Source organism: Zootoca vivipara, chromosome 14 (genome assembly GCF_963506605.1).
Source record: "Zootoca vivipara chromosome 14, rZooViv1.1, whole genome shotgun sequence".
Classification (NCBI taxonomy): Eukaryota; Metazoa; Chordata; class Lepidosauria; order Squamata; family Lacertidae; genus Zootoca; species Zootoca vivipara.
In genome coordinates this window covers 29932034-29958686 of record NC_083289.1, presented here as the reverse complement: position 1 = coordinate 29958686, position 26653 = coordinate 29932034, and the positions used below count along the sequence as shown (strand labels likewise).

Here is a 26653-nt window from a genome sequence, read left to right as displayed (position 1 = left end):
TGAGGATAAAGTGGGCAGGGGAGGGGGGGAAATCATGTACGCCACTTTGATCCCCATGGAGGATAGAAGGTGAAATATAAATGTTACTATTAATAATTTATTACCCGCCCTTCACCTTAAGATTCCCGGGTGGATCACAACGTTAAGAAGAATTTAAAACAACTATTTAAAAAACCCCACCGAGGAGGACAGGAGGAATAACTCCTATTTATTTACTTATACTAGGTTACTGCTTTTCGTTTCGAAATAATTCCGAAGTGGGGTACAATATTGGGGGGGGGGGACACAACTAAATCGTACAGTCTTATCAGTAACAAAGTGGGTGGGAACCAAGTAGTTATTTTCGTGAAGAGCAGTGGCACAGATTCAACCCAAAGGTTGGGTTGCAGGGTGAGTAAGTAGGTTGGTGCCAAAAGCTTATCAGACTTTCTGTGCTTGGACAATTTGAACAGCTAAATAAATGGCACGTCTTTACATTGACACCTAACTTTTTCCACGGGAGATGGACAAATAAGAGAAAGTGCTTCCCATGGTCAAATTGTAGAACTCGCTTCTCAGTGCCAGTTGCTGGGAATCACAAGTGAGGAGAGCTGCTGTTGTTCTCAGGTCCTGCTTTTGGGGTTCACATTTGGAAATCTGGAGACTATGAGAACAGAAGGCTGCACTAATACTAATACTAGATTGGTCATTAGCCTGAACCAGCATTGAAAGAGTCTTCGTATGTTCTCCACCCCATTTATTCTTCACGACCATCCTGTGCGGTAGGATAGGCAAAGAGATAACACAACTGGCCCAGGAAGCTTCATCACCTAAATACGTCCAAGCACAGAAACTGCAGTTAAATACATAGAGAATACTGTATGCTGGCATTCTGAGCAACCAGGCTCCATGGCCTCCTCAGCCCGGGGGAATATTGCCAAGCCAAGTCGGTTAAAGTGTGATTACCACCTGGTGTCTTCTTACATTTTTGCATATTGCCTAGCCCCGTATCGCGAGAAACTACAATTCCCACAGTATCTAGCGTCTGTCCTCATTGGCTGAATCCACCGTGGAGCTGTCAAAAGACTGGCGACGGTTCCGCCCTCTTAGCGAGAGACTACATTTCCCGGCAAATCCTGCGACCCTCCCGGCGGCACTTCCTAACCTTGATTGGTTTCGGCGTGGAACTGACAAAGCCTCTGCCCAATGGAAAGTGGAGCGGTGATAAGGGGGTGGGCAAGGAAGCTTGACCCGTCTCCGTCGACCAATAGAAACCGCGCAGGCGTGGGCCAATGTGCATAGCCGTTGCTGGCAGGTGAGGAAGCGGTGCTCTGAGGGTGCAGCGGTAGCAGCGGCCCAGGCATGGGCAGCTTGTGCTCTTCTTCTCTCTTGACCTGATCCCACCTTGCTCTCCGGCCGGCGATGGCGAGCACTTCCCGGGACGTGGAAATCTGCGACGAGGCCGTGAGGGGCACCTGCGACGACGCCTCCCTCTGCAAGCGGTGAGCGAGCGAGCGAGGAGCCTCGGGAGCCACGCCCACTCTTTTCAACGACCCTCCCACCTCATGGGAACGGGGCGGGGCCAAGGGGGAACCAGGTCGTATGACTTCAGCCCTGGGGATGCTCTTCGCTATCTCGTTGCAGAAGAAGAGCAGCTCCCCGGGCTTATAGTATTGTTATCATTAGTAGGGGCTCTTCAACTGCCTAGGAGCATTAAGCAAAATGAGAGGTATGTGTATGTGTGAAAAAAGAGATGCCTTGGTATGGAGTACTGTTGCTCTGTGGCAGAGCATCTGCTTTGCATGCAGAAGGTCCCAAGTTCAATCTCCAATGACAGCATCCAGTGCCGGATTTACGTACAGTGGTACCTCGGTTTAAGAACAGTCCTGTTTACGAACGATTCGGTTTACGAACTGCGCAAAACCGGAAGTAGTGTCCCGGTTTGCGAACTTTACCTCGGTCTAAGAACAGAATCTGAACGGTAGAAGGGCACAGGTGACGGGAGGCCTCATTATGGAAAGTGCACCTCGGTTTAAGAATGGTTTCGGTTTAAGAATGGACTTCTGGAATGGATTAAGTTCGTAAACCGAGGTACCACTGTATAAGCCACACAGGCTATAGCTTAGGGCCCCACTCTCTTGCCCCCCCCAAAAAGATTAAAGGAAAAGAAAAACTGGATGTACATTTCCAAAATCTAAGATAAAAAACAAATAAAATAAAACCCACATAACAGCAACAGTATTTGTGTTGTGTAGGCTCCTATCATGTAAATAATGGGCCCCGCCTGCTCGTCTGCTCCCTAAAATATCACTGGTTTGCTCATTTCTATATATAGGGTACCTACATTCTGCATGGACTGGTTGCATGGCAACATGTGCAAATGGCTTTAGATACCTATTAGGTACATAAATTACCATATAGCATATATTCAACACAAAAAAACAGCGACAATTTGTTGTTGTCAAAGGACAGTTGAACATATAAAGGGCCCCATTACCTTCAGTAGCTTAGGGCCTCATCAAACCTAAATCCGGCCCTGAAGGCATCTCCACATAGGGCTGGTAGAAACTCTGGTCTGCAACCCTGCAGAGTCGCTGCCAGTCAGTGTAGGTATTACTTATTCAGTAGGACCAATGGGTTGACTTGGTATATAAGGCATTACCCTGCGTCTTCACACCGTGCATTCTTAAACTATAAGAACATAAGACGAGCCTGCTGGATCAGGCCAAAGGGGGCTCATCTAGTCCAGCATCCTGTTCTGACAGTGGCCAACCAGATGCCGCATTGGGAAGAAGTTCACAAGCAGGACTCATGCCCAACTGCGCTCACCCCTCCTGTGGTTTTCAGCAACTGGTGTTCAGAAGCATTGCTGCAGTGGAGGCAGAGCACAGTCATCCTAGCTAGCAGTTGATCCACTGTAACCACATCAATGACATTTGTAAGCTGCTCTGGGAGGGTTTTTTTTAATGGCTAAAGAAAGGAATTAAAATGCTTTCAACAAAGTAATCAGAACATAAGAATCCCCTTCATAGATTAGATCAAAGTCCACATCCTCTAGAATTATGTTTTTGACTGACCATGGATTCCAGCCTTGTTAAGAGGGCCTTTCTCTTTCCCTTGGGCAGATATGCAGTAAACGTTGGCTACTGGAAGGATCCTTACCTTGATTATTTTGTGAGGCTGCCAAAAGAAAGGAAGGCGCCTGAAATCAGCCGTGGTAAGTTTGTATGCAAGTATGAGTCCAAAGTGGGCTCCATGAGCCACATACATACATACTCTATTTGTATACTGCCTTTCCACAATTCAAACCATACTCAAGACGGCTTACAACATGAAAACAAAATACATGCGGTAACTAAAACATAACAAAAGTAGTCATAAACAATAAATAATACACAACCAAACTGAACAATTTCCGCATAAATCAAAACAAGATATAAAATAAAGATACAGACATGCAACAGCAACACCCCCCCAAAACAAAACACCCTAAACAGCATACCAGCCCAAGAGTCTGTTCAGCAGCCTCAACTTTTCTAGCTGTAGTCAGGGTCCTGCCCTCCAAGGCTAGGTGGGAAAGGCCTGTAAGGCAGGTAGCAGACCTGCCAGCACTCACTGCTAAGACTGTTTGTTGGACCAACATGTCTGTTGCACCAGGGCAGGTGTTGTTATTTTCTCTTACAGCTATGACAACATTTTGCAAGATGTACTTAGAATTGACGGAGATACTCTGTCACCTCTTGGTTAGCATTGTCTGATTCTTACAGTACTGTTTTTCTGTTAGGGTATTATGCCCGTGTCCAGGGAGTTGGCCGCTTACTTAAGGCTTTCTTGCAGAAGACTGAATGCAACTGCCAAATTATCAACCTGGGGGCTGGCATGGACACTCTGTTCTGGAAATTAAAGGTGAGAAATTATGCATTGTTAACGCAAGTGCAAAGAAGGACTTTTATAGCTCCAGGGGAGCCTCTAGTGGTCACTTACAAAAGTATTTTTGTCCCTGGGCTTTTATTGCGGTAATCTATACAGTAGCTAGTAAAACAACCCAAGGCAGTGTATTTCAATCTGGTTCCTCGGTGTTATTAATGAGGGCATGGTCTGCTGAAAGATGGCCTGTCCACTCATTGTTACTCTTCTCCCCTGCATTTGTAGCTCCGGGTGAGTTTGGTTCCTGTGAGGGGAATCTCAAGGCTAACAGCCTGGGCTTGCACCATGCATGACGGAGAAGTCTAGCTCAGTTTCCCCCAACAAGATGGTGTCCTGATGCTTTTTCAGCAGAGTGGCTGGGGAAACCCAGCCAGATGGGCGGGGGAGAAATAAATAAATAAATAAATAAATAAATAAATATTATTGTTATTATTATTATTATTATTGACTGTAATCCCCATCTGATGGGAGCTGCAGTCCAAAATGTGGCCCTGCTTGCTGGGGGGGGGGGGGAATGGGATTTATAGTCCAAAGTAGGCATTCTGGTTGGTGCCAATGAGAACTGTAGTCCAAAACATAGCTGTGGTGCTGGAACTGATGGAAGTTGTGGTCTAAAGCACCTGCAGAACACTGGGTTGGCCAATGCTGCTCTAGAATATACACAAAGCCTCCTCAGTGTGGAAAGGGTTTCTAAAAAGTAGACAGCTTGAAAACTACTGACCTGGGACATAACTGAGGAGCTGAATTGTGTGCCTCTTCGTGAGCTGAACGTCTGGCTTCTCCCTCCCCCCCCTCTCCCAATCCCTTTCAGGATGATAATCTGCTTCCAATAAAATATTTTGAAGTTGACTTCCCATCTATAGTCACAAGGAAAATCCACCACATCAAGTAAGTGCCTGGGTGTGTGCTCTACTTCAGCTTGACTGAGATGAACATGTTTTTCGGTTTTGAGAAGAAAAGTTGGGGCCAACTCTTACTAGTCATGAAGCGTCACTGCCCCCCTCCAAAAAATAACACCTATCGTTATCATTTTAGGTTTTTTACCTGCCCTTCACCATGAAGTCCCAGGGTCAGTTACAATAATTTAAAATAACAGTATTAAAATCAGTTAAATATAGTTAAGAGAATAGGGTAGGTCCTAAAATATGTATTTCTTGGGCTTCAAAGGCCAGGTTAAATTGTCACATGGTCTTGCCTGTTGGAAATGGGGGGCAAGGATGAAAAAAAATGTATGTGACTATGCAACTGTGAAGGGCTGAGATTTCTTCGGCATGCAAATATAGTTCTGAAAAATATCAAGTCTTTTCTTTCGAAGAGTATTAGTCCTACTCAGAGTAGACCCATTGAAGTTAATGGACATGTCTGGCTTAGGTTCATTCATTTCAGTGGGTCTGTTACCCTGCGTGTTTGGTTGTAGGGTCTTGGGGCAAAGTTACAGCTCCTATAGGGTGCAACATTCTGTATAAATAGATGCACAAAGCTTGTAAGGTTTAGGTCAGATTCAGATTTTCTCTTGTTTAAAAGGATTCCTGTCAGTTTCACTCTTGAAGCACTAGCCTATCCAGGCATGTCTACTCAGAAGGAAATCTTCATTGATTTTACTTACTCCCCAGTTATAGGATTACAATCTTAATTATTCTTTGTTAAGTTTCTTTTTTCTGAGTCATTTATTTCTGTAGTGCAGGAGTAGCTTCACAAGTTGCAAAAAGCTTTATTGGGGTGTGGGACCCAAACAAACGTGTTACAGTTTGCCAGTTAGTTGGGCAAGTTCACATGTTACTGACTTGCAACTGTGTACTCACTTATTGATGTTATAGAATAATAGAATTGTAGGGTTGGAAGAGTCCCAAAATTATTAGTATCAGCCAACTGTAGCTCTCTGCAGTGTGTATTTTTAATCCTAATATTGTTGTGAGGTGCTTCAAAAGCCTGGTACGGGATTGTAAAGTTGAATGTAAATGTTAGAATGAATGAAAGTGAAATGACTCCTGTACCAAATGTTAGGGTCTTAGCAGGTCTGCCGTGGGGGTCTTATAGCTTGTGAAAGGACCCTTAGTCTTGCCTAGTAAAGAGGGGATCATGCATTGTCTTGAACATTGGCTGCACTGTGGAGAACAAGATGCAGTAGACCCAAGACTTCAATTTAAGCAAAGTATCTGAAACAAACTTGGGGAAGGGCTTGCGGGATGTTGTGCAGTCTGAGAACTGCTCCTTGTCAGTTTCAGACACACACAGGTTCACACAGAATCATAGAATTGTCAAGTTCAAAGTGGAACCGAAGGATCATCTAGTCCAATCCCCTGCAATGCAGAAAGCAGGGGCATGTATTTTTGCAATATGAGAAGGGAAATGTCTCAGTGTGTCCAGGAGCCAATCCCTGCTTGCCTACCCTTTCCTGGACAGCTTCCCCTGAATGGACCTTTCTTCCCTTCTTCCCTACAGTAGGGGAAGGGTTGTGACTCAATGGTTGAAGCATCTGCTTTGCATTCAGAAGGCCCCAAGTTCAGTCCCTGCTATCTCCAGGGAGGGCTGTGAGAGAATCTTTTCTGACACCCTGGAGAGCTGCTGCCAGTCAGTGTGGACAGTACTGAGCTAGATGGAACAATGCATCTTACTGCCCAGATGGTGCGAATACACAAGAGACTGGGCTCTGCAGCAGTCAGGCCTAGTGATCTCTTTCCAGCAGGGGGCACACACAGCCTCCCTCTCTTTGCAGCTTCCACCAGCAATGACTCGCTGACTCCTTTTCCTTCTTTTCCTTTTTTTTGTCCTTCTCTCCCACAGATCAAAACCTCCCTTGTCAAAACCAATTATGGAAAGCCATTCAGGGGAATCTCTTCTAATGGGTGAGTCATCTTTAAAATCCATCGGTAAAGCAAGGTGGCATTTCTAAAGCCGCTACCACCTCCTCACTCTATTCTGCTATGTGGGCACCTTCTCAATGTTTCACAAAATGCACTTGTATTGCATTTAACCTTTTCTTTGCCGAGCTTTCTTACCAACCCATATTTGCTGCTCCTTGAATCAGCCTGTGAAAGAACTGCTCTTTGCCCCTTGCTTGAAAGGTACTGGCACACTCTTGACAAGGAATGTTAGGGTTCTGTTGGGACTTCCTGTCTCTCCTCTCCCCACACATTCCTAACAGCTTAAGAACATAAGAAGAGCTCTGTGGCCCATCTAGTGCAGCATCCTATTTCCACAGTGGCCTGACAAGATGCCTGTGAAAAACCCGCAAGCAGGATTGTGGCACAAGAGTGCTCTTTCCACCCTTCCTTTTTTCCCACCAGGAACAGGTATTCAGAAACATTACTGCTTCCGGCTGTGGGAGCAGAGCCGGAATAGCCATCATGGCGAATAGCCACTGACAGCCATCTCCTCCATGAATTTGTCTAATCCCCTCTTAAAGCCATCTAGGTTGGTGGCCATCACTGCCTCCTGTGGCAGTGAGTTCCATAGTTTAACTATGTGCTGCATGAAGAAGTGACGTCTCGGGCATTTGTCCTGCGTCTTCCAACATTCAGTGCCAGTGTTATGAGAGAGATAGAGAAACGTTTCTCCACGCGCTTTCTCCATGCCATGCATAACTTTTTAAACTTCTGCCATGTCGCCTCTTATTTGCCTTTTCTCTAAACTGAAAAGTCCCAAATACTGCAAGTTTTCTTCACAGCAGAGTTGCTCCGTCCCCTTGATCATTTTGGTTGCACTTTTCTAACTCTACAATATTATTTTTGAGGTGAGGTTGCCAGAACTGTACCCAGTATTCCAAATGCAGCCATGCCATGGATTTGTATACGAGCAAAACACTGGCAGTTTTATTTCCAGTTCCTTTCCTAATGATCCGTAGCATGGAATTTGCTTTATTTTTCACAGTTGCTGCACAGTGGGTTGACATTGAGCTTATAATTCTCTGCTGCTTGCTTGTTCTTTTGCTGCCTAGGAAAGGAAAGCCTTTCAGGAATGACAGCCGTTATGTTCCTCCGCCTCCGTTGATGGCAGGAGCCTTCCTCCGCACGCTTCGTTGGGTGTCACCCAATAGATCTGTGCTGCCCTTGACAGTGTTGTCCGTTAGTTGCTAAGGCTGCTTTATCTTCTTTCGGCTTCTGGGACAAATGAGTCCAAGACTTAACAGCTAAAAAAACCCTGGCCATTGGTGATGCATGGCAGGTGGGAGATCGGAGGGAGGTTTTAGACATTATAGAGGCATAACTCTGAAAGAGCATCCCCCTAACAACAAACCTAGTTTCAGAATTGAACTGGTAGTTTTGGGGTAAGCTCTTGTAGAATCGTAGAGTTGGAAGGGAGTTGTAATGCAGGAGTCACAGATTTAAAATCCCTGACAATTGGCCACCCAAGCTCTGCTTAAAAACCTCCCATGAGGGAGGGTCCACCACATTCCCAGGTAGTCTGTTCCGCTGTCAAATAGCTTTTCCCATTGGAAAGTTCTTCCTAATGTTTCGTTTAATCTCCTTTCTTGTCATTTGAATCTGTTGGTTTGGGTCCTACCCTCTGGAGCAGCAGAAAACAAGCTTGCTCCATCTTTCATGTGCTAGCCCTTCACTTATTTGAAGGTGGCTAGCATATCACCATCTTAAGATTTTGCTCTGTGCTCATACTGCCTACCTCCCCAGTTTTGCCTTGCTGGGGTTATTGCCACCACTGGAGACTAGGGGACTTGGAAACTGCCAGATTTCTCCAATATTTTATAGTATTTGCAATCAATATCCTTTCAAGGTTAGTAATGAAGCGGGAAATTTTCCGCAGTGAAATTTTAAACTGGGAAATGTTCTCCACCCCCCCTCCCCAAACGCCCCGGCTTGATAGCCAGACTCCCTCTTCTTTCCTGCCCTGATGAGGAACTTGCCATTTCGGCTTACAGAAACCCGAAATGGTCTTCCCTAGCTTCTTCAGGAATGTTTTGCCAATCATAGAATCATAGAGTTTCAGAAACCTAGTTTCAGAATTGAGCTGGTAGTTTGGGGGAAAGCTTGTATAGAATCTTATAGTAGTAGACTTGGAAGGGATCCCTAAGGGTATTCCAGTCCAACCCCGTGCGATGCAGAAATCACAGTGAAAAAAATCCCTAACAGATGGCAATCCAGCTTCTGTTTAAAAACCTCCAGTCACCTCGACCGTGTTGCCTCTCTTGCCACGGGTGCTCTGTTCTCTCCTGCTTCAGCTGACGAAATCTCCTCCGACACCTTTCCTGCCCTGCCGCATCTTTCTGCTCCATGAGCCCCAAATGGTTTGGTTGCTTCCTGGTTCCAGGGCAGTCTTCTTGCTTCATCAAGCACAGCACCAGTCTAGAGTATGGAGTCTCGAGGAGCAAGCATCCCTCTCACAAGGAAGGTTGTTGTTTTACTCCGAAAGCAAGCTTTCCAGCAGTTTGACAACATCTCCATATCTAACTAAGGAAAGAATGAAGATGTGAATTTTCCCCTTGCTTTGCTGGAAATTCCTCAAGGGGAGCTGCTTCCCCTTGAGCAGGGATAAAGAACCCACCTCTCTCTGGACATCATTTGACTCCAAATCCCATCATGCCTAGCTATTGGCCATACTGGCTAGGACTGATGGGAGTTGGAGTCCAGCAACACCTGGAGAGCATTGGTGCCTGGTCCTCTTTGGAAGGTGGTTTTCTGCTGGGGGGCTTTTGGTAGCTAGGGATAATCTGGCAGGGGCTGTTATATTTATTTTAAAACTTAGATTATTGTATTCGTGTGTGCTTTAAAATGTTTAACCGGGGGGATAACAAATGGTTGAGAATTGTCTATCAGTTGTGCCGTAGAACAGGTTTGGAGAGCCTCTGGATCTCCAGATGTTGATGAACTGCAACTCCCATCATCCCTAGCCATTGACCATGCTTGCTGGATCTGGTAGGAGTTGTGGTTTAGCCACATTTGGAGGGCACCATGTTGGAGAAGGGTGGTGTAAGGCAAGAATGGGAGAATTCCAGGTACATCCAGGTTCCTAAGAACTCAAAATTTGCCAGCCTTGGTATCCTTGGAAAATGCCACTCATGTCTCTGGATGAGATGTGTTTTTTTTCCAATCTCTTTTTAAATCCGATCACCAGATAATATTTCCCAGCTGTCAATGACATTTGCTTTATGAATGCAATTTAGTGTCATGTCACGGCCGTAAAATCCCCCAAATCTTTAAAAGTGCTACAGCTTTGATGTGTTGGGTTTGGAGAAATGAGAGCATTTAAGTCAGCCTTTTAAATACTAGTCCACAAATTTTAGCTGGCTATTAACATTATCATCTATTTTATGTCCCACTTACTTGCCGTTCCAACACGTATAAATACACAAAATTTAAAAACCATCCTGTCAGAACATTAAACATTGACAGTTAAAATGTGCAGTAAAACAAGCCCATTAAAACAGCACAACAATTAAAACAGTTCCCTAATGTAGGCATTTGTGGCCTTGGAGGGAGAGAAAGCAGCAACATCTGCAAAGTTCCTCTTGCTGGTCACCTAACTGTGATTTTCATTTCATTGCATTTTTTGCTCGCCTTGGGCAAGTAGTGATAAATGAAAGGGCTTTAACTGCTGCTTTCTCTACAGATGCTCATAGCCTAGACTCCAGCCGCTACGCCATTGTTGGTGCAGATCTCCGAGAGCTGGCCAAACTAGAGGAGAAGCTGAAGACATGCAACATGGATCCACAGTAAGACTGGAGTGCAAAGGCTTCTGGGAACATTCTGGGTAATGTGCTGCCTAGGAGGTAGCAATTCACAGTGTTCAAAACACCCATTGTTCTAGGCGCATTTTGTGACAGGGAATTTCATTAGCGCGAGCAGTTTCTGAGCACTGGGTGCAGTATTGCACCTAAGATTTCAGATTAAAACTGCGGGGTGGAAGGAAAGGAGGACCTTTTTCTGTCTCCCCACATCCAGCTACTCTCTGAAGACTGGATAAGAGACTCTCTTAAGAATATTAGGAGTATTAGGAGGGTGGGACAGGGAAGGACTAGACTATGTGAAAAATGAACATAATATTTTAACTGCAGTTCATTCATTTTCAGCTTTGTATTATTGTTATAAGAAAAATGTGTGCTTAGACATTCTGTTGTTGGGCCCTTAACCTAGGTTTAAGGTGCCATTTAGCGCCCAGCTTTCATATCTCAGTTTCTAACACTGGTGATTCAGCCTGGTTTTTAAAAGCTGTGGATGTTGTTCAGATACACAGAGTGCAAGGAAATTGTTTCAGTGCAGCAGCCTTTGCCAACCTTGTGTCCCCCCCCCCCCACCCAATGTTCTGGACTACAGCTCTCAGCAGTCCCAGCCAGCACAGGTATGCTGCTGGGAGTCATGGTCCAAAACATCTGGAGGGCACCAGGTTGCCAAAGGGCTGCAACGCAGCATTGAGTTTTACTGCAGAGTCAAGCAGGACATGTCTGTGGTTCTTGCTGCTTCAGTTTTGAGACTTAAAGGAGCCTGGCTGTCCTGATCCAGGTGATTTACGTTTTCCAGGCTACTGATTGTGTCCGCTGGAATGCGTGTGGTTACATTGCCCTGAGGTCAGGTTGCTCTGACTGCGTTTCTTGGGTCCGATGACTATTCACTCATTTGCAATCCTAGCAAGGCATGCATATATCTGCAGAGGCTATTTTTCTGGCCTCTGATTTCTGTTTTAGGTACTGCTGTAAGTTGCCCTCCCATAAGGCTGAGAGGTGAATCAAATCCTCTCTTCTCCACACCCTCTCCTTTCTGCTAGGGGGATGTGCCCTCAACTAAAAAAAAAATGCCCGTTCATGGTTTGGGCTCTCTCTGTGGACCTCAGGAGGTGAACAGAGATAGGATTTCCAGATCATTGTGGTGTGCAGACTACAAACTGAGCAGAAATGTGTCTGTAGGCAACACAAGCAGCGTGGAGCTACAATTCACGCAGGGTAAGGCTACCCTGTGCTCTGCCTCCACAGTAGGAGGCAGCAATGCTTCTGAATACCAGTTGCTGGAAACTGCAGGAGGGGAGAGTTGCTCTTGAGCTCAGGGCCTGCATGAGGGTTTTGCTTTGGGGCCTCTGCTTGACCACTGTGAGAACAGGATGCTGGATTATCTGGACCCCCTTTGGCCTGATTCAGCAGAGCCCTTACATTCTTCCTGGTTTCCCACACCTCTTTTCTCCCCCACCTGCCCACCCAGGCTCCATATAGAATTCCTTTGGCTCCCAGCAGTTGGTTTTGCCTGTTGCTGTCAGTTTCTGAAAGCAGCCCTGCTAGCAAAGAGATTGCTCATTGGTTTGAGTCATGCTGATGGAGTGGTGGGTGGGCAGTTTCTGGCTTGCTGGGCTAATGGAGAGAGGAGAGGGAGCTGAGCTGACCGGCTTCCTCCTACTGCTGCTTCACCAAGTTCATAACAGCTGATCAGAAGGCAGAGACCCCTTTCTGCCAATTTGCTTTATTTCTATGTGAAAGGAACTTGCAGGGAAGGTTATCAGCACCACGCTCTAACCAACTGAGCTATCCACTTGGATTGGTCCATCTGGCTCAGTATTGTCTGCACTGGCTGGCAGTGACTCTCCGGGGTTTCAGGCAGGGAGCCTTTCCTCATGTTTACCTGAAGATGTCATTGGGGATTGAACCAGAGGCCTTCTGTGTGCAAAGCAGATGCTCTAACAGCTGAGTTAAGGCTCTTCAGCGGAAGAGCCTGAAAGCTGAAAACACCTCTCTCTTTTCCCCCTTCCCCTGAATCACACAGCTTGCAGGACACTTTTAGAGTGAACAGCTTTTCACCTTCTTGTTGCTGGGGCCCTGGATAGCTTGGTGTAGATCAGCCTTCCCCTCCAACCTGGTGCCCTCTGGAAATTTTGGATTACAACCCCCATCAGCCCCAGGTGGGGCTGGGAAAGACCCCTTCTGTCTGGACCGCTGCTGGAATTGAGCTAGATTGAGCAGTGGTGTGGTTTGGTAAAAGGCAGCTTTCTGTGTTGTTCTTCTCTGATGCTCTTGAAATTCTGGGATACCAGAGGCGAAAACACACACACACAGAGCGTTGCAGTGCCTGCATTGCAAGGGATTGGATTGGGTCCCATCCAATTCTATGATTCTATGTATATATAATCCACCATATATGTATACTGATCTTGTTCTCTTTCCCTCCCTCTTTCTTCCCCCTCCCCCGACTTAAAAGTTTGCCAACTCTCCTGTTGGCAGAATGCGTCCTGATCTATATGACCCAAGACCATTCTGCGAACCTCCTCAAGTGGGCGGCTGGCCTGTTCCAGGCCGCCATGTTTATCAACTACGAGCAGGTAAGACCAAGCAGTGGTAGTCTTCTTGCGCTCCTCACTATGGCAAGGGCCTCAAGTACTAATCCCTTATTTGAAACACAGAAAGCGGGAATGGTGGGAGAGAGAGATAGGATGCTCTGTGCTTTTGGCCATGGGTGGTATCCAATGCTAGTCACACTCAAAGTAGACCTACTGAAAACAATGAACCTCAAATGCCATCTCAGCCCCTGCCTGCACAACGGATCCCAGCATTCTGCACATCCCATCCTGCCTGGAGATGTCCATTTAGCACAGTGTCAGAATCTAGCCTTTAGCTTGGTGGCCCCTGCCCCTTGGAACTTGAGCAAGACAGGCGTCTTCTCAATTGTGATTTAGGCGCCTGCCAAAGGCATTCCTCTTTCTGCAGGCTTCTAAATGGACATACAGTGGTACTTCAGGTTACGAACACGATCCGTTCCGGGACGCAGTTCGTAACCCGAAATGGTCATAACCCGAAGTGCCATTTTGCGCATGCACAAAGCACAATTTCTGCGATTTTCACGCTTTGTGCATGCCACTTCTGTGCATGCGCAGAACGCACACACGGCTAAAATTCTTCTGGGTTTGCGGAGTTCGTAACCCGAGGTGTGCGTAACCCAAGGTACGACTGTATTTATCCCAGTTGGTATCATTATTGGATTTGAATTGGTTTTATGTACATGCTCATGTTGATGTTAGACTGTGTGTGTGTATAAAATGTATTTTTCCTATTGTTTTTTATATGTGCAGTCATACCTTGGGTTGCAAACGCTGTGGGTTGTGCATTTTCGGGCTGTGCTCCACACCGAACCCGGAAGTACTGGAATGCGTTACTTCCGGGTTTCGGTGCTTGCGCATGCACAGAAACGCAAAATGACGTCACACGCGTGCGCAGACGCAGCGCTGTGGGTTGTGAACACTGCGGGTTACAAATGTGCCTCCCGCACGGATCACGTTCGCAACCCGAGGTATGACTGTATACAATTGCTTTGACTGTTTTTATATATGAAGCTGTTTTGGTATGTTTTGATTCCACTGTAAATTGCTTTGCGATGCGTTACGAGCTGCAATTTATAAACGAAATAATGTAATTCAGTGGGACTACTCAATGTAGGCCTAACATTGGTTACCATCCTGGAAGTGCAGGCATTCCAGCAAAGGTTTGGGTTAAGTATTTACCTCTGGGAGACTGCAGAGTTTCTGAAGGCTGGTGCCCCAGAACAATTGGAGACCAATTCTGTTTCTGCCCAGTTATTTATTTGTTTTGTGTCCCCACCCACTCACTCACCCCCAGCACACCAGTGGAGTCACTTTTAAGTGCAGGGCTCAATATATATATATATATATATATATATATATATATATATATATATATACTGTATGTGCGTATGCTGAGCAAAACAGGTTTTGAGTCAGAGGTGGCCGAACTCAAGGAACCGGCAGTGTTATGGAACTTTATGGAATGTTAATCATGTTGTGCTTTTTGTGGCTTTGGCAGCTTGAATGGAGCAGGTGGGGGGGGGGAGTAGCTGAGCTGTGAGCCAAGTCCACATGAAAAGGAGAAACTGCTGGTTGCTGAGTGAGGGCGGAAATGCAGATGAGAGGTTTGATACACCAGCTTTGGCTGTGAATTCAGACGGAGGTGGCAGTTGAAGGAAAGGTTTCTACTGATCTGCTGGAGCTGGCTGCTTTCCCATCAGATCCCATCAGCATTCAGAGAAGGGAGCATTCCAGGGTTAAGATGCTCATGAAGCAGCCATTCATGTAGGGTTTCCACCCTGTTGCCATGTGTGCTTTACTTTATTTTTTAAAACCATTCTGTAACTTCTATGCACCCTGTCAGGCACAGCTGGTGACAGTAAAAAGTCTCTCGGCTTTTGCCAGCCAGATGTTTCGGACTACAACTTTCACCGCCACTGGCTTAGAGCTATTGGGAGTTGTAGTGCAAAACATCTGGAAGGCAGCAGGTTTGGGGGAAGGCTGGTCTAAATGGACCTCACATACAGGGCCCCACCTGTATGTATCATCATGTTTGGGGCAGGACAAACGTAAACATCTCCATATGTCCCCTCCATGTTGCTTGTGGATTAGATCACAACTTTCAGTTGCCTGGATTTAGAGTTGCTGTTTTGGTGCACCAAAATGCATATTTTATGGAGAAAGATACATGCAAAATGTAAATGTTCAGATGGATGCATTCAAGGTGCATATTTTACACAAAGAGTCCATACAAAATGCCTGCTGATGTAATACAGACTTCTCGTGCACTTTTTTGAAAAATCTGCACAAAGTGGGATGTAAAGTACTATACAGTGGTACCTCGGTTTACAAACACAATTGGTTCTGGAAGTCTGTACTTAACCTGAAGCGTACTTAACCTGAAGCAAACTTTCCCATTGAAAGTAATGGAAAGTAGATTAATCCGTTCCAGACGGGTCTGCGGAGTACTTAAACTGAAAATACTCAAACCGAGGCGTACTTAAACTGAGGTATGACTGTATATACTCGAGTATAAGCCTACTTTTTCAGCACAAAAAATGTGCCGAAAATGCTGCCCTCGGCTTATACTCGAGTGAGGCGGGCGGTGGCAGAGAAAGGCACAGGACTGGGGGTTCGGAGAAGCGCTGTGCTGCGACTCTCCGAACCCCCGTCCTATGCCTGCTCTGTGTGAGGCGGCGGGGAGGGAGAAGCAGTGAGGAAGGGATCATTCCTCGCTGCTTTTCCCCCCACCCCAACCGCCGACAACTGGGAAAGGCATAGGACAGTATTTATTTTTATTTTTGAAATTTACCAGTAGCTGCTGCATTTCCCAGTGTGAGGGACAGAACGTACAGGCAGGTCCCTCCCATCTTAAGCAGCAGCTCATCACCCAACGGGAGCGCTAGTGGGGAGGAAGAGATCTCCAGCGGAGATTCAGGAAGTGGTGTCCGAGGCTCAGGCAAGGTAGCGGAGCCCATGCCCAGTGTGGGAAGGGAAGTGGGAAGCAAAGGAAGAAGACCAGTCCCACCTACCCCGGAACTGAGGAGGAAGCGACGGGGGCGGAGATTCAGTATGCCGAGATTACTTTGCTGGAGGAAAACGCGCGAATCTCCATTCGGAGGTTCTGACCCTTAACGGACAACATGTACATAGTACTGCTCTGCACTGTAAATAATCAGCACTAAATAAAAGTATGAAAAGACAACGCCTGGAGGAGTCGTTACTCTAGAATAGCCACCAACGCGCCTGTGACACCCAGCCTCAGCTTATACTCGAGTCAATAAGTTTCCCCAGTTTTTTTGAGGTAAAATTAGGTGCCTCGGCTTATATTCGGGTCGGCTTATACTCGAGTATATACGTACTTCTGATTGAGTGCAACAGGACTGAAATGGGTCAAAATTCCCTGGGCCCTTTCCCTGTTCTGCACATGATACCAACCTCCACACTTCTGCAGTGGGCTTGCAATGGGGGATTCTTTCTTTCTTTCTTTCTTTCTTTCTTTCTTTCTTTCTTTCTTTCTTTCTTTCTTTCTTTCTTTCCTTGCAGTATTTATGTACTGCTTTTCAGGTGAACCTCACAAAGTGGTTTACCTAAAGTTCTTACAACAATAGGCATTGAGCTTTCTTTTTCTTTAAAAAAAAACAAACCATTTACAAAAGAATGGAAAAGACAATTTGCTTGTTTAGAAAAAATGCTTGCCTTTTCTTCTCCTCCCCCCTCAGAATAAGGCAGTCCTTCAGAGGCAGGAGGCAGTTGGGTGAGGGCAGGAGGGAGGGGGCACTACGGGAACTGGAGGGCAACAGCTGCACAAATCATGGTGGTAAGGAAAATGTTGTTTGTGGATCTAAGGATTTGAGACTTCTGGGCTGGAGTGCTTCCTGCGATAAAGGAGGGCATGTGAGTGAGTCCCTGTGCACACCTGCTCCCTGAATAGGAGGTGGGGGGGGGGCAGTCCTGGTTCTCCCGGCTCCCTTTCAGCCAGTCTTTTGTACCCTCCCCAGGTGAATATGTCTGATCGATTTGGGCAGATCATGGTTGAGAACTTGCAGAGCCGGAAGTGCAGCCTGGTTGGTGTGGATTACTGCAAATCTCTGGATTCCCAGGTCAGATGTTTTGAGTGGGTGAGGTGGCATTTTTTGCACAATTTATAATGCTTGCCTCTGGGTTTCACTGTGCTGTTTGAGATCCCTTCCTCCTACCCCCCCCCCCCCGCTGCCCCGATGGTCCTTTTTAAGTCTATTGGATAGTGCCTGTGCCTGTGCTGGGGAGAAGGGAATATGTTCCTGCAGCCTTAGTTTCAAAGATGCATCATATATTTTAAGTTTCTGCCAAATTGTATTAAAAGGGTGGGTGCACCTGGGGCCCAGAGGTTTGCACCCTCCCTGCTTCTCCTCCTTCCATCTCGCCTGATGGAGAACCTTCTGCTTATACGTCTCATTGGGTTTCCTTCACAGAAGGAACGTTTCCTGCAAAACGGCTGGGAAACAGCAAATGCCATCGATATGATGAAAGCCTATAATTGCTTGCCGAAAGATGATGTCAGAAGGTAAGCTCCTCCTCCTCGCTCTTGCACCAATGGGAGTTGTAGTACTTGACTGCTCTCTCTTTTTTTTACTTCTAAATTTATTGAATATCTTTTGGCTCCACCATTTAAGGCAAGCCTCAGCAAGGTGCCTTACAATAAAAATGTGGAAAGGAAAATTGACAACATAAGAAAAACTGTTTTAGGTAGTAAACAACAACAACAATTGAAAAGAAGGTTTATGGAGTACAAAAGTGTCTGGCTCAGCACTGCCCCATGAGCTGCAGGATTTGAATCCAGATCTTGTAGGGCCCAATCCAGCACTCTTGCTGCTGTCTTCTGCTGCAGGCTGGGTTGGAAGGTAGGGGTCTCTCTCTGTGTGTGTCTACTGATGTCCTTCCTATCTTCTTCCTTCCAGGATAGAAGCACTTGAGTTTCTGGATGAGAAGGAACTGCTCGAACAGCTCATGCAACATTACTGTCTGTGCTGGGCTACCAAGGATTCCAGTAACCTGGGTGAGGATATGATTTGGCAAGGTTCTCCTTGAGGGTTTGGAAGGGCTGACACAGGTTCTCTTGGGAGGTCTTGGGCAAGTCTGTGGACCTGCTTGCCACCAGATATACAGAGAGAGTAATTCACCCACCCTGCTTCCAATTTCACCCGGAACTTGATTCCATATGTGGTGCTCCTGTTCCCATAGGAATGCCAAGGTATGTGTTGGGGGAGGGGAGGCAGACACCCTTGGTTCAAACTGTCATTCCGTGGAACGACCCTGCAACACAAACGTTAAGCCATATATTGTCTAAAGGTGACCCATCCCACAGGACGCTTAATTTCTGTCCATTCATTTGCAATATGCTCTGCCCACATAGGAGAAGGACAGTTGGACAACAGCTAGACCCCACGAGGGGTCATCCGAATGGCCGTGCCTCTCTTCCACCTTTGGAAGCTGCAGAGTTTTGCTCCAGTACCTCTGCAGTGAGGAAGTTCCCACCCCAGGTGGGAACAGGCAGTGCTGTTCCAGGCTCAGCGAGCACCTAATAAAAGGGGTGTGTGGCTGGGACTCCGATGTTGCATCATTGGGCTCAGCCTGAACAGCGGAAGCAGGCTTGGGAAAATATTCTTCCTCTCCATTCCTCCCCCCCCCCTCCCACCACCCTGGTGAGTTCAGTTAACGCTAAGCACTTCCTGCATCTAACTTACCAAAATGTGTGCCCAATATGCAAACACTCCCATTTTTAAAAAATTTTTTTTGAGGGTGTGTGTGTGTGTGTTCCTATTAAAATTGCAGGCCATGGACAGGCAGGTGTGTGCAGACCTGGCCTTCCCCCCCCCCCCCTCCTCTTGGTGTCTCCTGGTTGAGTGACTCATCCTATGAATGGACTTGACATGTCAAGGCGAAGGTCTTGGGTCAGTCCTCCATCAGCAGTCTGTGCGTCAGGAGGGTGCACAGAAAGGGCATTGTTTCCCCTCTGGTTGCGTCCAGAGGAGAAACGGTAAGTCCTGTTGCGACTGGCTTCAGAGAAGCGGAGTGCACACATCAGCCAGTTTCCCAGCAGGGCTGTTTGCCATTATCTCTCTGGAGCCACCCTCCTGATTAGCAAATCCTCGGAGCTGCCTCTGTGCCCCTTTGGATTTCAGCTGGAGCTGCATACAGGAGATGGGGGTGGAAGGAGAAGAGGAAATCTGGAACTGGGCCTCAAAACCATATTTTTCCTACCTCTGCTACCCCAATCTGAGACAGCTAGATTGGGCAGCCTTTGCGAACCAGTTTCATTGTGAGAAGCGTCCATCTTTACTGCAGGTGGGGGAATTGCTCTGGCCAGCTCACCTACCCCCAAGGCAGGATCAGAGACCCTTGCATATGAGTCCTTCCTGTGCTGTTCCAATAGAAAGCCAGATTCTCATGAAACACTAATCTATGACTCGTCGTTATATATGAACCCTGCCCAGTAGCACGACTGTGGTTTGTTTACTGCAGACAACCCACAGTGATGAACCTTGGTTTGTTTTAACTGTGTCTTGGCATTGCATGGGAGCCCAGCACCTTTTCTTTAACCATATGTTTAGCCCCTCACCCAACTCAGATGTTCCCCAAGCGACAAAGGCAAGAGCAGCTGGAAAATGAAACAAATCATGGTTTCTTTGATCACCTGTGGGGCAGCTTATGGTTTGTTGAGCAAGCCATGGTTTAGTGAGCCAGCCAATGCCTCTACACAGGTACAGAATTACATTCTGGACCTCAGAAGATCTCTTATACTCTGATTATTCATTACTCTTTCAGGGTCTCCTCACCCTAGTTTCCCCCTTCTCTTTCACTGGACTCCTAGGTGTGCTGGGATCAAAGGTAGAGAACAGGTTGGCAAGAGTATGAGATGAAGCATCCTGCCTCGCCTTTTAAACTGATGTTGCAATGGCAGCACCAGTGGGGAAAGGAACACAGTAGAACTCTTTGTCCAGTGGACACTGTGTCCTGGCAATCTGGCTGTGGGGCAAATGCATCCCTTAAGGGTTGTGGGTAGGAAGTTGTCATCACCAGACTTGAGAGCCCACATGGGGAGGGAGCCCAACACACCTCTGTTTGCTCAAGCAGGGGGGGGGGTGGCAGCAGGGCAGACCTTGTAATAATTCTTTTAAGAGGGAGCCATGGTTTTGCTTGGGTGTCCATCCTGCTACATTTGCCCTGTAACCTGCAGATCCAGCTATGATTCTGACTGATGACATTTTAAAGAGGGAAATAAAAGAGAGGGGAAAATGCTCAGCTGCTTCTCTTTTGGAGGCTCTGGAATCAGCACCTTAGCTAATTCTACTTTATGCAAAATGAATGTCGAATTGCCACTCTACCTTTTTTCCTAGAGACAATTGAGTCCCCTTCAGTCATCCATTACTCCATGTCCAAATGCATACCAGAGTTCAGTGCGGGATGTCCTGTTTCCCACTACACCATAAGGCAGGAATGCAGCCCTCTAGATGCTCTTGGACACCAGCTCTCAGCAGCCACAGGGGTGGACCAGGGTGATGGGAGCTGTGGTCCAACAACCTCCGGAGGACCCCAGGCTCTCCATCCCTGCCCTAAGGTCTTACCTGCTTGTGCATCCAATTTAAACTGAACTGGATTTCACTGTCTGCCTGTCTTCTTCCCAAAATAGGCCTTGCGGAGATTGCTCTATAGTGCGTTTGCTCCAGTGGAGCTCGAGGCGAATCTGCTGCCCTCTCCTGGTGGGGCTCCGCATGCATCAGTGCCAGCCTGCCCGCCAGCCCTCCATCGCTGGTATCCTGGGGAACTTGAGCAGTGGAGCATTTTGCAGGGACAGTCCCTCTCACTGCCGGCCCTGAGTCATCTTGCCATGTTTCAAATAAATCCCCAATTTTGCAAGCAACTGAATAACAAGACTCTCTTCCCTTCTCTGCCTGCTCCTGGGACCTGTCCTTTGGAATTACTACAGAAAGGAGCGTTTGGGGTTTTTCAGATGTGTTAGATGATGGAAGTCTGGTGGTCCGAATGTGCTCATCCTCTCTGTTGCACTGGGGCCGGGGAAGGTTGGTTGAGCCACTCTTGGGAGGGAGTGGAACATACTGGTGGGAAATATACGTTTATATTTTCTCCGTTGAACTTGAAGGCTCCCCTCCTGTCATGTGTGCCTCTCTTTATTTTGTGGGGTGTGGCTCCTGGTCTGTCCCCAGCCCCTGCTGCAGTGAGGTGTCTGTTCCCTCTGTGTGAACTTCATCAGCGGGGCTGGCCCACCTATGTGGCAGGATCCACAGAGGCAGCAGACCCGTCCTCAGAGGAATGCTTTGCCCCCTGTGGTGCCCTCCTTGGAGACTGGATCTGCTCCCCCAATGCCACCTCTACAGTGGCCCCTTGGCTAATAGTATGCACTGCTGGTCTCCTCCCAATGTAGATCTTCCCTCCCCACCTTGTTCCTGATGTAAATCATCACTCATCCCTTCTTCCCTGACGGGTGGTATGCCATTTTGAGGTTTGCCTCAGGTGCCAAAATGTCTTGGGCTGGCCCTGCTCCTCAGCTGTGTCAAGGGCTGGCTGGCTGGCTGTGTTGAAATGTACTCTTAACTCACCTGTAGCAAGGGTTAATAAACTGGGTTTTTGTAACATTGTGTACCGCCTTGTTTCTGCTTATCTCTTAAAAAGGGGTTGTTGTTGTTTACTGCAAACATAATCAAAAGAAACAAGAAACATCAGCTACTGTTAGCAATAAAGAATAATTCATCCATCCTACTTCAAGCATATACAGTTATTATAAGTGGTCGGTGTGCTCAAAAATACGTCCAAACACAATGGCTGAATATAAGGTACTAGTGTTGCTCCTTGGGAAGGCTGTGAAATAAAAAAAACCCAAAACAAACACCAGTGCAACTTTGAAATCTGATTAAAACCAGTGCAGTTTTGAAACCAGTGGCTAAAATCTGCGTAGTTTTGAAAGGTTTAGTCCACCATCTTGATTCAAAATGGTTTCCGATTGTATCCAAACATTGATGGACAGCTACTCTTTGATCTCGGGGACCATCATGCAAAACTGCTTAAGAGAGGTTCAAATGCACAGCAAACAAAGAAACCTTTCCAAAATATATAGGAATTATCTGAGAGGTTCCCCCCTGTGTCCCAACCCTTGCAGCTTCCAAGTGTGTAGGAGTCTCAAGCGCCCTATGTTCCTATGGAAAAGGCCCGTCCACTATTTATTCCTGTTGGGGAAAGGTGGAAGTTCTGGGATATGAAGCCAGCCATATGCTATAAGTTTTCAGAGTGTGTGTAAATATTGTAAAAGAAGCTAGTCCTCGTGAACAGTACACGACCATTTCAGCAGTGGCAGAATCCCTGTTTACTGTCAAAAAGTCTCTTGTCAAATTGGCTCGGGGTCTGAACCGCAAACGTGACATTTGTCACCTATCTGCTTAGTCAGGAAAGCTGGTATTCTAACCCCATTGTTTTCAAGGAGAGATTTCGCAAAGCGTTAAGAATGCTGATAAAACTCCTTTTCTTATTTGGACAGCGCAGCTGTTGCCAAATTCTTCAGGCTTTTATCTGTGTTAAAATCTGGGCTGCACATGGTCGATTTATTGCTTGCTCTTTAATCTCTTTTCCTTGACTTGTATAAGGAGGTTGTGAACTTATCGGAGGCCCTTACCTGTTCAGGGAAGTAGTTGCGGACGACACATCAGCAACTTGTGCTGGCAAGCCGGTCTTTACGTAAAAAAGGAGACAGGCTATCAGCACAAATGAATGCTCAGGTGTGCTTGGAGGTGTTAAGTGTGCCGATAGCAGGACCCCGGAGGTGGGGGTAGCCCTCAGGGTCCATCAAACTTGGGGTATCCCTCACCCCCATGCTGTCTCAGTAGCCCTACTGACAGAACTGATCTTCCAAATGTATGGTGTGCTGTATTCCAAGCTGGTCTAATCTGTCAGGCAGCCATGCTGAAGGATCTCCAGATTCAGAGAGCTGTTTTCATCCTCCCTTAGCTAGAGATAACAGGGACTGGATTGGGTCCTTCTGAATGCCAACCACATGCTCTTTCTTCAAGCTGTAAGTTGTCATAGAGAACCCCCCCCCCAGTCATGATGGCTGAATAGTTCCCTTGTGAGGAGGGATAGTATTTTGGGTGCAGCATTCCAGCAGCTGGTGTTTCTGGAGCCAAAGCCAAATGCAACATCCCCCCTCTCTGACGGACACACACATACAATTTGCTTCAGAGAAAAGCAAAAAAAAAACCTCGGTGCAAATTGAGTTGCAGGTGGGGGGACATTCCAGGATCAAATCAGAAGCTTTTGTAATTCCGAAACAGTCCCTAGAAAATTGGGGCACTTGGAGGGCATGAGGGAGTGCATATCGCCCAGCCAATACAAGACATTTTATTCCCTGGTTCTGGGGGGTCTGGGGATGGGGGAGCTTTCTACCTGATGTGCATTGTATAATGTGTAGTCCAAATTATTTAGAAAGTGCCAGGCTGGTTGACCCGTAGTCCCCTGTTGGGTGTGGCTCAGGGTTTTGTGGTGCCTCCCCAACCCCCGTCAACCTGGGCTTTGTCCCGAGTGGCTCCTGGTAGCACTAATTCAGCGAGGCACACTCTTATACTGGATTTGACCCAGGACTTACAATAGAGCCTTTGCCATCCTGACAAAATGTGGCCTGCCAAGTCACATGGCCCCTCTTGCTTATTTGTGGGCAAACAAACTGATTCTTTGGACTGGTCCCTAACTGGGGCGTTCAATCCAAGCTGTGGGTCAAGAGGTGGGGAGTTTCCTGTGCTTGAGGTTTGGAGAGTCTCTAGCACTGAGCAAACTGAGCTCCCGGTTGCCATGGGGAACTGCGTTGGCCCCCTGGCATGTGCTGGCTTTGGCTCCTGAGCCGCCTTTCCCAGATTCACCCTGACAACTCCTGCCCAAAAGTTCCCTTTACACTCTGCTGGAACCTGCAGGAGTTTCTTTTGCTGTGTGCTTCCTTGAGAAAGGGTGGCCTCCATAAAAACAACAACAATCAGCTGTGTGGCTACTTGCAAGCCTTCAAGGACCTTTCAAGGATACAGGAGCTAGGGTGGCGGGGCAGAGAGAGAGGGGGGTTTCCACAGCATCGCTTGCAAAACCACCCAATAGAATTCTTGAATCCCAGGGACTCTGTAGCCGTTCCAAAGTGTTCCAGCCTGCCTCTGCTGCTTTGAGCATCCTCCAGTCAGTGCTGTTCATACCCCGCTGCTACGCTCCAAATACATCTCTCTTCCTGCTGCATTTTTCACTGTGAGCCCCCGTACTTATCAGTTCCAAAAATAGCTGCACTGCAGAACGCAGGCATCCTCCCCAGCAAAGCCGTGCCTTCTGTAAGCCTGAGATTACATAATTCCCAAGGGAAACAACTAAGTGCCTTGTGATACCTTAAAGCCTGACAAGTTTGTTACTGCATGAGATTTGGGGACTACCGACCATGTTGTCAGGTCCCTGAAATGCCATCCTCAGTGGACAGGCACCTGTGGTGGTGGGAAGAGACAACAAAGCAATGAAATTAGAGGGAAATGGGGGGGGGGGGGTTCCTAACTCTCCTGATCCACACTTCTTGAAACAATCTGCAAATGGGAACACAGCTATCCTTGGGAATTTCCACCTCTCTGCTTTTCGTGATGCAGTTCTCCAAGCAAATAACGCGTAACAAGAATGTGCATATGGATGGGAAGTTTGCACAAAAACATGTTAGTGGGAATCACATATCAAAATGAGGATTGGGTGTGTGGGGTTACACTCAGGTGCTGCTCGTGGGCATCCCAAAGGGACATCTGGCTGGCCGCAGTGAGAACAGAAAGAACAGGATGCTGGAATGGCTGGACCACCTTTGGCCTAATTCAGCACTGCAGAGCTCTTTTTTAACCATCCTGGTATGCAATATCCTTTTTGAGATGAGCCTTTGTAAAACAATAATGAGCCTTTGTTAACAAGGGTGGCCCATACCCAAATCCTTTGGTGTCTTAAATAAGATGTGGCACAGTCTGGTGGTAGCTATGGGGCCTTCTGAAGCAAAGTGTTTGCTCTGTCCTCGAAACCCCCCTGTGACATCTGCTCCACACAGGAACTGACTTCTCACATTAGCCAGGCACATCCCATGGTTAAAGTGTTAATGGATCGCACTGATGATTAAAGATCAGAGAGTCAGTGAAATGTGTAATGTGAGAGTGTTGGACTGGGACCTGGGAGACTGGGGCTCAAATCCCCACTTGGCCACTAAAGCTCACTGGGTGATTTGCCCGGGGGGGGGGGGAGTCACTGCCTTTCAGCCTAACCTACCTCACAGGGTTGTTGTGGGGGATTAAAATGAGGAGGAGGAGAACCACGTGTGCCACTTTGCTCTCCTTGGAGGAAAAGGTGAGAAAACAAATATTGCGGTATTGCTTATAAAATAATGTGGAGGCAATCCAAACTGCCTTGCATGCCAGGGATTTTTTTTCACACTCCTTTCCAGATTGCCTAGGTCAACAGACTCCTACAACCTTCCATCACATCCAAGCAGCATGGTCCATGGTCCAAAATGCATCACATCTGCATCAAAGGTTGTGGTTTAAACCATCTGGAGGGCACCAGGTTGGGGAAGACTAACCTAGGGGTAAATGGCCAGACTCTTGTCAGCATTCTTTTGGAAAATTCCACCTATATTTTAGTAGCCCTGTAAAAATCAATTGGTTTCAAAATAGCACCTGTAAATTTTCATAGGGACCATATAAAACCTATATAACTGCTACTAGATATTTCTGAGCAGTCTCACTCTCAACAACTGTTGTGTAACCTTCTCATTCCAGGTTGTGGGCCGGCCAATAACTGCACCAATGATCACGCTACAGGAAGATAAGGATTTTCCGGGCAAGTTTTTCCTTCTTTATTGCCTTTTAAAGCATAGCTCTTTAAAGGGAAATATGTCAGCTGTTGAACTCAGATTGGAGTTCAGAATTTGGCTAGCATGCCTGAAGAACAGATCATGTTGTACAAGGCTGTAATAGAGAGGATGGGCCTACAGGTGGAAGAGGAGGACTCCTCTCTTTGGCCTTGAGTCTTTCAGTCTTCATCCTCATCGGCTTGTTTGCCAAGGAACATCGATGCACCACCGAGGATTCTGGGGGATGTTCTGTGGTGGACATTTTGGATCTTCACTGTGGGGGTCACTGGCTGTCATGGCTGCCACAAAGGAATGGTGGGAGGAACCAGCTGGGGGATCCTCAAGGGATGAAGGCTCAGAGCCTGGGGTGTGGTGATGGTGGGGAAAATGGTGAATGGTCAGATGAAGAAGTCGAGGAGGAGGAGGAGGAGATGTCAGAAGCTGAAGAGGTAACAGGGCTTAGTGAGCTGGGAGAGTCTGTGACAGAGAGAAGTCCAGAATCAGAGGTAGATTCATTGCCTGTCGTCCTTAAATCCTTGATATTCCTCACAACTCTGAAGAGCAACCCTTTCCAACTTTCTCCGCATCTTTATTTTCCATGTGGTGAACTGGGCAGCACCTGAAACTTCC

The 26653-nt window shown here is 47.0% G+C and overlaps 1 protein-coding gene across 1 annotated transcript; it reads left to right on the top strand.

Moving 5' to 3' along the window:
- Positions 1-24: 24 nt before the first annotated feature.
- On the top strand, positions 25-21773 carry LCMT1 (leucine carboxyl methyltransferase 1). The gene is made up of 11 exons (XM_060282908.1): positions 25-1481; positions 3105-3196; positions 3764-3885; positions 4718-4794; positions 6691-6752; positions 10471-10573; positions 13038-13158; positions 17136-17237; positions 17589-17680; positions 18075-18172; positions 20807-21773. Exons 1-11 carry the CDS (start codon positions 1402-1404, stop codon positions 20827-20829), a joined length of 972 nt encoding a protein of 323 aa, XP_060138891.1. The 5' UTR covers positions 25-1401; the 3' UTR covers positions 20830-21773.
- Positions 21774-26653: the final 4880 nt, after the last annotated feature.

Bases quoted from the DNA above. Each gene is read 5' to 3' on its own strand.
- LCMT1 (XM_060282908.1), top strand. From the start codon at position 1,402: ATGGCGAGCACTTCCCGGGACGTGGAAATCTGCGACGAGGCCGTGAGG. The intron at 17,681-18,074 runs GTAAGCTCCTCC...TCTTCCTTCCAG, and splicing joins CCGAAAGATGATGTCAGAAG to GATAGAAGCACTTGAGTTTC. The intron at 18,173-20,806 runs GTGAGGATATGA...TTCCCAAAATAG, and splicing joins CAAGGATTCCAGTAACCTGG to GCCTTGCGGAGATTGCTCTA.